General features: G+C 39.1%; 1 protein-coding gene across 1 annotated transcript in view; it reads right to left on the bottom strand.

The window, feature by feature from the left end:
* The window catches only part of fkbp15b (FKBP prolyl isomerase family member 15b), a 47,764-nt gene that overhangs the window by 3,379 nt on the left and 32,291 nt on the right, over positions 1-12,094 (bottom strand). The window contains exons 22-27 of the mRNA XM_056464588.1: positions 9,239-9,394; positions 8,479-8,631; positions 6,859-6,951; positions 5,488-5,601; positions 4,416-4,523; positions 979-1,694 (exon numbers count right to left, since the gene is read on the bottom strand). Of these exons, the coding sequence (XP_056320563.1) occupies positions 979-1,694; positions 4,416-4,523; positions 5,488-5,601; positions 6,859-6,951; positions 8,479-8,631; positions 9,239-9,394 (1,340 nt within the window). The remainder of the gene's footprint in view (positions 1-978; positions 1,695-4,415; positions 4,524-5,487; positions 5,602-6,858; positions 6,952-8,478; positions 8,632-9,238; positions 9,395-12,094) is intronic.

Below are 12,094 nucleotides of genomic sequence, written 5' to 3'. Positions count from 1 at the left end.
AGTCTTGTTGTTGATTCCAGTTGTAAGCGCAACAAATAATAACTCGACTTCTAGTTGATCTTGTGTAAAAGTGTCAGAAGGTGGATTTCTCTGCTGAATCATCTGTTGTACTGCATCCCAATCATCACACATACTGCAGAAAACCTACTGGAACTCACATGGACACAAGATTCTCACAGAAATCAGTCAAGTTTGGTGAAGGAAAAATCATGGTTTGGGGTTCCATTCAGTATGGGGGCGTGCGAGAGATCTGCAGAGTGGATGATCAACATCAACAGCCTGAGGTATCAAGACATTTGTGCTGCCCATTACATTACAAACCACAGGAGAGGGACAATTCTCCAGCAGGATAGCGCTCCTTCTCATACTTCAGCCTCCACATCAAAGCTCCTGAAAGCAAAGAAGGTCAAGGTGCTCCAGGATTGGCCAGCCCAGTCACCAGACATGAACATTATTGAGCACGTCTGGGGTAAGATGAAGGAGGAGGCGTTGAAGATGAACACAAAGAGTCTTGATGAACTCTGGGAGTCCTGCAAGAAGGCTTTCTTTGCCATTCCAGATGACTTTAATAATCAGTGATTTGAGTCATGTCAGAGATGTATGGATGCAGTCCTCCAAGCTCATGATGGAGTCAGACACAATATTCATTCTGTTTCCACTGCAGCATGAGCACATATTCTATACTGGACATTATTGAAGGTTCAGTGAGCAGACTTTAGTCTAAGCAGAGTCAGACCTTACTGTCCTAATCAAATCATTAATAATCAAGGCATGATCAGATTTTATTGTGCTCAAATGAGCGTCATCTAGAGGACTTTACCTTTCACATGAGCCTCTTCTGATACCAAAATGATCAACTAGAAGCCCAGTTATTATTTACTGATCCTAAAACTTAGATAGACAACAAGACTTTTGTCAGGTATTGTACACATTTTCTAGTGATCTACAGGTCAGACAGTAGATGTGATCAGTGTGTACCTGTGGGTCAGCTCAGGTGTGTCTGCACACTCGTCCTGTAGAGCAGCAGGGGGCGGCGGAGGGTTTTTAGGAGGACCACCAAACAACATCGTCTCCGTCGTTCCCGCTTCATCCAAATGCTCTGAAACGCTCTCATCCATCACCGTCACTTCCTGTGCAGGACCAGTGACATCAGGCAGCTCTGAAGCCACTTCTTGTCTGGATGTTAGGTCACTTTCGGTCTCTTCCAGAAGTGTGTTTTCTGCGCTGCTCTCATTAAACTCATCCAGAAGTGTGTTTTCAGTACTCTGATCCAGAAGTGTGTGTTCTGCGCTCTCATTAAGCTGATCCTGAAGTGTGTGTTCTGCGCTCTCATTAAGCTGATCCTGAAGTGTGTGTTCTGCGCTCTCATTAAGCTGATCCTGAAGTGTGTTTTCTGTGCTTGGATTAAGCTGATCTGGCTTTATGTCTTCTGTGCTGACATACTCTTCAATCTTTTCTTCTGCGGTTTCCTGTTCCTGTTTGATTTGCTCTGTCTCCTCCTCCTCTGCTGGTGAAATGTGTTCCTCTTCCTCCTCCTCTTTTGTCTGGAGCTCTTCCGGTTCTCTCTCATCGTTCTCTACTTCTCTCTGTCCGTTTATCTGCAGTTTCCCTTCATCATCATCTCGGTCCTCTTCGTCCTCCTCGTGTTCAGATGAAGATCTCTCAGCTTTGGTGAGGAGCTGAAGAGTGACGTTCTGTGATTGGAGAAAACACTCGTCATCTGGAGTCAGATTTTAATTAATTAAGGATTTAGTCATTTAAAGGGCGTCTATGATACAAAATCAACTATTGTAAGGTGTTTGGACAGAACCGTGTGCAGGTATAGATTCTCCACAGTCATATTGGGGTGATGGAAACCCAGTAAGTCTCTTTTTTTGTATTTCCTGACGTTAAAATAGGATCCAAAGTAGGAGTTCGGTTTTTCCCACTTACCAAATTGCTTGACAGGTGTAGTAACATGTATAAAAATGCCCACAGGACAGGATTTGCAAAGAAACTGGGATTAAAAGATCTGTTCAGCTCTCTGCGATCAGCTGCAGATCAAGAATGAGTTTTACAAAACTAAAATGTTTTTAAAACGGAGCATGTTTGTAATAAATACAGTCAAATCGATGTGTTTGTGTGTACTGTAAACTTGGTAACAGCATGTGTGTTGCTCATGGTTGCAGAAAGGCTTGAATAAACCACCACAAATACATCAAATAAACTCACTTGGTATTTGTGACTGATTCTCTGCTTCATCCGGTCTGTCTCTGTCACTGACTGCTGTTTATCTGACGTAACGCAGTAGAAAAAGACACGCATGGGCGTAACTCTGGGCGGGGAGAACCAGCTCATTTGCATTTAAAGGCACTGGCTACAAAAGCAGCTACTCTCTGATTTAAGCTCAAAACGGGCATTTTGAACATCGTGTATTAAATTATCTGATGGGTATTTTGAGCTGAAACTTTACAGACACATTCTGGAGAGACTTATCTTACATCTTGTAAAAGGGGGAAAAAATAGCTGCCGCTTAAATAGAGAGTTATTGCAGGAAGTCAGCAAAAAGGGTTATAATAAATACACAAATATATCAGATTTGAAAAGTAAATATCAGGAAAAAGGAGTCTCAGACACTGAAATATCCGATCCTCTTCTGTACTGCAGGTTATATTACGTTTAGGTTACCATGGAAATGACTGGCGCATTTGTATAACACTCCAAAGTTCAGAAATGTGGAAAACTGAGGTCTTTGTTTGTGTGTGTGTGTTTTTGACCACCTAATTTCCTGCAGACATCTCCTCCTAATTTTACAAGTCGCAAAATACAGTCGACGACTGATATATTGTATAATAAATTGGTACCTTACCAGACTGACCATTCATTCATTCATTTTCTTTCGGCTTAGTCCCTTATTTATCAGGGGTCGCCACAGCGGAATGACCCTCCAACTATTCCAGCATATGTTTTATGCAGCGGAAGCCCTTCCAGCTGCAACCCAGAACTGGGAAACCTGGCTGACCATTTAAAATATAAGTAAATACACACACACACACACACACACACGCACGCACAAATATATTTTTAACGTTTAAAATGATTGGGTCCTTTGTAAAGAGACCTCCATGATGCTTTGCACTGGGAGGCTGTTTGGTGTCACACACTGAGCTCCATTCAGGATCCATATGCCCTTTAAAGACGTCCCTCCAGAGGGTGAATACTTTTCAAATGGACCAGAATGGCTGCATTTTAGCCCAATTATTTTCACCAACTTCCCTCCATCTCGTTCCCTCAGACTGATTACATTAAACAAGTGTCCACTACTGGTGAAGCATCTGAATGGGTTTACATGGACTAAACCCACTTGGGAACTGCACTGTTGTGATCCCTCAATCGCATTGCATTTTGGGACATATAGGGGCTGCAGTGAACATATGAAGCAGGTTAGCTCTTCAAAGGGTTTACAGTGGTCCCTTGCTATAACGCAGTTCACCTTTCGAGGCCTCGCAGATTTTTTTTTTTGGCATGATTTTTTGTGTTCTGTGTCCTGATTGGCTGTAGCCCACTGTCAATCAATCTCCGTGTCTCCTGTACAGTACAGAATGCCTTCAGCTTGCCAAATTAACATAAATCTTCGACCGCTGTGAGTTCCAACAAGGATGCAGATAGGGTTGTAAGACCATCGTAAAGGGGGTCACACACCGGATGTGCTGCGCCACGACGTGCCATGCAAACATAGGTTTACATCAGGGTGCACCGGTGTCGCAAGTCGGTGGCTGTCTGCAGTGTCCAGTTACGACTCGGGACACTGTTCATATTTCTGCTGTGCCACAGAGCGCCATCTGAATCATTCCATTTTAAATAACATGCTAATGTGCGTGCCCGGTGTGTGTTACTTTCAGCGTTCATGTGCAATCTGTGCTAGCTCGCTTAAGTGTGCGCGGCGATTGTGACTTCATCACTGTTTCTGCGGAGGTTCGCTTTGGGTGTGCGCGGCATGATTTCGGTCGGCGGAGCGCATGATTGTTTTTTCTCGACTCGAGCGAACAGTGTGCGCGGCGCTGCATTTGATTTGAATATTTTAATAAACTTTTATAGGTAAAACTGTCTGAGACATGAACAAAAGCAAGTGATACATCAAAGTTTGATGAAAAAAAATCTTGAATGATTATAATAAAATCCTTATAATCATTAAAATAAATGATAAAAATAACTAGCTTAAAAATCGTGAACGATATTAATGATATGACGTAGTTCCGGAAACTTCCTACTTCTCTGTTTATCTGTCTGGCTTTACGGTGGGTTTCAATTGGGTTTCATTTTAAAGAATATCACAACGGCAAATTATAGCAAGTATAAACGCCTCGTCCGATTTACGAGGTGCGCGCGCAGTCAGCGGAGGTTAAGAAAGAAACGTTTGAAAGATGTTTGCTCACCTTGATAGTGTTGACCAGCACTCGGAGAACAGCACTTCCTGTGTACGTCTCATTCAGATCAAACTCTCCTCTGAGCGACTGAAACACTCCGTTCATCACACGCTTCACCTGAAAGCACACACACACACTTTAGAAAAGGGAGCCCCATCATCACTATATGATGCAAAACAAGATTGATTTGAAAGAGTTTGATTAACTCATTTAAAGGGATAGTTCACCCTAAAATTACATTTGCTCATATTAGTGTTTCAAACCTTTATGAGCCCCTTTATCTAATCACTGATTACTTTTCTCTTTGCCATGATGACAGCACATAATATTAGACTTGATATTCTTCAAGACACTAGTATTCAGCTTAAAGTGACATTTAAAGGCTTAACTAGGTTAATTAGGGTAAAGTTAGGGTAATTAGGCAAGTCATTGTATAACAGTGGTTTGTTCTGGAGACAATCCAAAACTAATATTGCTTAAGGGGGCTAATAATATTGACCTTAAAATGGCTTTAAAACAATTAAGAACTGTGTTTATTCTAGCAGAAATAAAACAAATAAGACTTTCTCCAGAAGAAATAATATTATAGGAAATACTGTGAGAAATTCCTGAATCTGTTCAACATCATTTGGGGAATAATTGAAATAAAAAGATTCACAGGAGGGCGAATAATGCTGACTTCACCTGTATATAAAATAGTATGCATGTGTCTGTTGTGGAAACCGTCTGGTCGGCGCTTCAGAGCACCAAGCACAAAAACAGCCAGACACAGGAAAAGTTTCTTTCCTCAGGCTGTCTATCTCATGAACAGTTAAATATTCCCCTACTGTGCAATAAACGTGCAATACTTTCTCATACACACTTGTACACAGCACCTTATAACCTGTATGTTTATAACACATCTGTACACACAACTCAACATCCAGATTTCTTGACTAACTGCATCTCTGTTTATTGCATTTCGTTTTTCCATATTTATTTTGTGTTGTCACTTGTCACTTTATGTACACTGGAAGCTTCTGTAGCCAAAACAAATTCCTTGTGTGTGTGAAGCACACTTGGCAATAAAACTGATTCTGACCTCTCCAGCTGTGTCCGTCTGCTGCTGCTGCCCCGTCAGTCTCTTCTCCAGCTCTGAAACCCTCGTCTCCTCCTGCTGCTTCAACAACACCACTCTCTGCTCCAGCAAACAGCACTGAAACACACACCAGCGCTTGAGTTATTAAGAAACCATGTGATTAACTTCAATGCTTCAGTAGCTTTCATCATGAGTTTAGTTACGTTAATTAATGTTAACCAATGGTGGCTCAGTGGTTACCACTGTGACCTCACAGCAAGAAGGTCGCTGGTTCGAGTCCCAGCTGGGTCGGTGGACCAATTGGAGCGGTTTTCAGACCGAGAGCGGTCCCCCCGCCCACCAATATTGATTGACAGGCGCGTCATCATATCCTCAGTTTGTTGATTCACGTCCGCCATTTTCAGCGTGAGTCGAAGCGATATCACTAAAGGAACACGCTAGCTCTATTTTTAGATGCAAGGCTCATTGGGCTCAACACAAGATCAATATTCTCCACATTATCGCTCTAATCTGAATTATTGGTTGTATCTTTAGGTAGGTTTGCAAACATGTGTACTTCTCATTGAGTCTACCTTATACTTCAGCCGTTTGCATTTCTCGCGATCCCAGAAGCTCCCTGTGATTTTAACTAGCATGCGTTTTAGAGATCTAAACATAGGTTTCTATCAGGGTACACTCAAGTCGACGGCTGGGCGCCGCGGACCGCTGCAGAAACCTGTTTAGAATTCAAAAATGCGTGGCGTGACGATTCGGGACACTTCATGTCTCTGACGCGCCACAGAGAGTGTCTGGTGTGTCGTGTCGCGGCTTCGAGCGGCGCATCCGGTGCCTCAGTCAAAGTTAATTCAGTGTGTGTGGTTATTAGTTTCTGTGTACAAGCTCGGCACTTGAAACTAGCACACAGTTGGCTGGAAAACTGTACAAAGACACAAATGATTTTGTACTCTCTGCTTGGTCTGTGTCAGAGTCGTACATGTACGACTGAATGCTGTACCTCTCACTCCTTCTTCTCTGAGTTTGCCTTTTAGACTCTGTTGCAAACGCAGAGCGGGTGAGCTCATGGCCCCGCCCCCTTGTTACATTGGGCGGGAAGCCGAAACTAATTTACATGTGAAGCAACACACCCCTAAATCAGCGAGCTGTGGACACGCCCCCAACATGACACTGTTTAACACATTATAATAAACAAATCTGAATTGTGTTTTAAACTGAACCTAAACTGGCACACTCAGAAGAACCAGAATATTATTATTAAATCAGAAAAAATAGGTAAACTATGGGCCCTTTAATGATAAATTAAACAGCTTGATGTAAATGAATCAAATCAACGTGATTAAAGAAACTAAATAACAAACAGCAGCAAAAGTGTTTGACCTTTTCCCTGAAGGCCTGCAGCTCTTCGCTCTGGTCCTGCTGCTGGAGCAAACGCTGATCCTCTGATTCCCGAGACTTCTTCAAAGCATTAAACTACCAACAGGAAACAATTATAACGTTAGTTTGATTATCAGTGATTAACATTCAATGCAATGCAGTTATTCTGTAAGGTTTGGGAGCATTAGGTAGAGATGTGCACTGCTGCAGAGGTCGTGTGGGTTTTGTTGTTCTGTTTCTGTAATGTTTGGATTTTTTAAAGGGATCCTATGATGAAAATCCTCTTTTGTAAGCTGTCTGGACAGAACTGTGTGCAGGTATAGTGTGTCCACTGTCAAATTGGGGTGATATAAACATTATAAGTCTCTTTTTTTGAAACTTTCCTGTAGTTAAAATAGGATCCACATCCCTCCCATTTTGAGGAACACCGCAATGTGATGTAGGGGTGCAGTTTTCCCCGCCCACCGATTGATTGACAGGCGCCATGTTGCTATAATAACAAGTATACACATATCCACAGAACCAAATTAACTGGGATTAAAATGTTTATTTCAACTCTCTGTGATTTGTATAAGTTTAAAACGTTTTTAAAACAGCATGTTTGCAATTAAGACAGTAAAATCGCTCTGTAATTCTCAATCGATGTGTACTGCAGACAGCATTTGTGTGTTGCTCATCGTTGCAGAAAGGCTTGAGTAAACTCCACCCCCAATCCATCAAATAAACTTGGTATTTTTGACTGCTGAGCTGCATTTCAGCTTCTCTGTCACTGACTGCTGTTTATCTGACGTAATGCAGGAGCAGCAGACACACATGTGGGAGCGGTGGGCGTGGAAAAAGCAGCTCATTTGCATTTAAAGCCACAGGCTACAAAAACAGGTACACAGTACTCAGACACCAAAATGGGCAGATTCTGGAGGCTGTAATAAATGATCTGATGTCCGTGTTTTGAGCTGAAACTTTACAGACACATCCTGGAGACACCAAAGGCTTCTCTTACATCTTGTAAAAGGGGTAAAATAGGAGCCCTTTAATGCTTTTAAGAGGTCTTTTATACCGAAAAAGAGCTGCGTTTGTTTGATTAAACAACCAGTAATAAAGTGACATCTCACATATTTTTTTTCCTACTATGGAAGTCCATTAACCAGCATTCTTCAAAATATCTTCTTTTGCGTTCAACAGAAGAAATAATCTTGTAAATAAGGTTTAAAAGCGCATGAGGGAGAGTAACTTTTTTTTTTGGAGGGGGGGGGGGTGTGTACTACCTCTATAAGTGAGCAGAAGAGAACTTTAAATATATATTATATTATAAATATTATTGCATCCATTCAAAATGTGTGCCAGATGGTGTTTCTGTGTGGAGTTTGCATGTTTCCCCCACAGTCCAAACACGTGCACTATAGGGGAATTGATCAACTAAATTGGCTGTAGTGGATGAGTGTGTATGGGTGTTTCCCAGTACTAGGTTGCAGCTGGAAGGGCATCCGCTGCATAAAACATATGCTGGACTAGTTGGCGGTTCATTCCGCTGTGGCGACCCCTGATAAATAAGGGACTAAGCCAAAGGAAACTAAATAAATGCATGTGTGTGTATATCTGCATGTGTGTGTATGTGCATATAACCTTCTCCTGCAGCTGTGCGAGTTTGCTCTGCAGTGTGTCTCTGTGTTCGCTGAGTTCAGCTGTTTCTCTCCTCTGCTGTTCACGTGCTGCAGCTACAGCCTGATCACACTTCACCTGCCATTCCTGCTCCAGATCCACCTGCAGCTGAGACAGCTACACACACGCGCACACACACACACACACGCGCACACACACACACACACACACACACACACACACACACACACACACACACACACACACACACACACACACACACACACACACACACACACACACACATTTATTTTATTTTATTCAACTTAAAGTGACATTTAAAGGCTTAACTAGGGTAATTAGGGTAAAGTTAGGGTAATTAGGCAAGTCATTGTATAACAGTGGTTTATTCTGGAGACAATCCAAAGCTAATATAGCTTAAGGGGGCTAATAATATTGACCTTAACATGGCTTTAAAACAATTAAGAACTGCTTTTATTCTAGCCGAAATAAAACAAATAAGACTTTCTCCAGAAGAAAAAATATTAGATGTAATACTGTGAGAAATTCCTGAATCTGTTCAACATCATTTGGGAAATATTTGACTAATAAGATAAGGATAATTGTAATTTTAATAAAGCTTAACTTGACAATGACCTCCACAAAGTCACCTGTCGTGTGAAACACTTTAGTTTAAGTACCAATTAACACAAACTATAAACTGCTGGCTATTTACCTGCCTATTAATAATGATAATAATAATATATTGTTATTTACACGTCACCTGTTGTGCTGCCGCGTGGTCGGTGCTGGTTCTGGCTTTGCGTAACTGGCTCCTGAGGTTTTCCATCTCCTGCTGTCCTGCTCTCCTCAGCTCCTCCAGCTCTTCATCACAGCGCTGTCGCTCCGCCTGCCACTTCCTCTTCCTCTCCGAGAGAGTCTGAAACACAAACACACTCAATGATCACAGTTGGGTAAAAGTTACGTCAAAATAATGAATTAGTGGATTAATGATGTTCCAAACAAACTGAACGTCTAATGACATTTTTATCATTAATTGAATTGAATTGAATCACATTTATATATATATATATATATATATATATATATTTATTAATATATAATTGTTGTTATAAGTGTTTTTTAATACATTTACATTTTAAATATTGTATACATACTTTAATTTGATAAGATTAATTGATTTAATTAGATAAAAATTATAATTTCTTTAAATAAAATAATTTTAGGCTCTGAATATACATTTTGGTAATTAATATCAACTATTTTGGATTAGTGTTTTTTTATTTTTTTATTTAAATAACTTTTTTTAATTACCTTGTCTAAAAAGTCACTCAATGAGTAATTTAATCACTTGACTCAATACCAAAATCCATGTTAAAATCCATATTAATTTATAAAGCATCTATACTTAAATATATATGAATAATATATATAATAAATATATATGAATAAATACATAAATAAATAAATATATTGAAATAAATACATAAATAAATATAGAAATAAATATATATAGAAATAAATAAATATAAATAAATTCATAAATAAATCATTATATAAATAAATATATATAATATAAATAAATACATAAATAAATACATATATATATATATATATATATATATATATATAAATATATAAATAAATACATAAATAAATATATAAAAATAAATAAATATATAAATAAATATATATAAATAAATATATGAATAAATAAATATATATATAAATAAATATATATATAAATAAATATTATATATGTGTATATGTATGTATAAAGAGTTCTGATGTAAAAGCGCTAGACGCCACTTCCGCCAAAAATGAGATAATGACACAGAGTGAATGCTTTAGGCACGTAGTACATGTTCAACAAATAGATTTGCTTCAAATCATCTAAATTGCAGCGTCAGCGCATTCAGAAATATCCGTTTGTTGGCAAAAGCCTCTAAACGCCGTTTCCCAATAGCGGCAAAAGCTGCTATATACCGAGAACCAATAAGAAGACGGGAATCCAATCATATGTTTTCAATGTGCAGCACGCCGATACGCCGGCTTTATAAGGAGACAGTTTTATTCCGCTTCTGATTTCGATCTTAAAAGACGGAGTTTGATAAACTGGATGAGACTGTTCAACTGTCTGTGAACGGCAAATGAAAACATCCCTTACCTCAAAACTCTGTGCATTATAAGAAAAAGAAAACCCACTGTACAGTTGGAGGTGTAGCATGCATTCATAACGTTTTTTGTGCAGCGACGCTACTTTAAATGAGTCTGATTTACTATACATAAAACGGCGACTCAATTTCACGAAAGACGAAGTTGCGAAAAAGAGACGAAAAGGAGACCAAGACCTTGACTATAGTGAGTGATAGAATAAATGACAGCTTTTAAAGGTGTCTGAGAGGCATCCCCTTTTTGCCCAGTAGACCTTTTATTTGCTAACGTTAGCTATTTTTAAAAAGATAAATATAATGTATAAAACTATACATTATTTATATTACTTCATTACCTATATGTCTGATTTGCTTTCTATATTAATGGGCAACACATAGATATTGATGCTTCACAACGTTTTTACACTACATTATTTGAATCTATCAAGAAAGTTTACATTATTTACATTGCTCTGCTTTAAATCTAAATCCCAAACATCAGAAATGAGAACAGATTGTTAAGATGTAATTAATGTCAGTTTTAATGTTATTGATTAAAGCACTTGACAGATTTCATTCCTTCATTTTCCATTTGGTGTTTTTGTTCCTGATTTATCATTGGTTACCACAGCAGAATGAACCGCCCCTTACTTGACAGATTTATGTATTTTTAATTTGAGGTGGTCTGTGTAATGTGTTTGATGTTTGCTAAAATTATTTAGAATTGCATCTTTAGTGATTTTTCAACTAATTACACTGTCTTATCCCAATAGGGAGATTTAGAGGTTTTTGCAAAAAAAGCAGAGGTGGATTTAGCTGATTTTGATGCAAAAGAAAGTCTACTTTGGTAAAAACCAAAGATTTGTCTAAAGTGACATTAAAAAAAAAGGCACTTTATTTACTAGCTTATAACCTTTTCAATAACTATAAAATGAAACTTAATTACCTAATCAGAGGAGCCTGAAAGAAGATGCTCATTTACAATAAAAGCATATATATATATATATTTATTATTATTATTATTATTGGCAAGTAACTGTAATTAATTTAACTAAAAATCTAAATTAAATGACTTAAATTACTTCAACACTGCAAACGTGGGGGACTTCCGGTTTGAGCAGCTATGGCGTAAGTCGCGTTCGCGGTTGCTCCTGCAGTACATTTATCAATATTTCAATCTTTAGCATATTTTGCTCCCACCACCCAGCCTGCAAGTGTTTGTTTTTTTAATGTCCATCGAAATTACGTATTTTTGCGTTGAAAAATGAAGAATAAACCCAGTAAGGCTGCCAATCCGTCATCGTCTCATCAGCGGCCTGCACTTTCTGCTGTTCCTGCATCTCCTCGGTCCTCAGATAGCTCAGAGGCGCAAACGGAGCCCCCGGCCGACAACACATCTCTCAAATCTGAGCTTTTATCCTCTCTACGTAATGACATTGCAGGTATTCTGCGCTCGGAGTTGCAAA

This window comes from Danio aesculapii, chromosome 8, assembly GCF_903798145.1.
Source record: "Danio aesculapii chromosome 8, fDanAes4.1, whole genome shotgun sequence".
Taxonomy (NCBI): Eukaryota; Metazoa; Chordata; class Actinopteri; order Cypriniformes; family Danionidae; genus Danio; species Danio aesculapii.
Note: the sequence above shows the minus strand (reverse complement) of the source record. Positions and strands in the feature narration are given on the sequence as shown.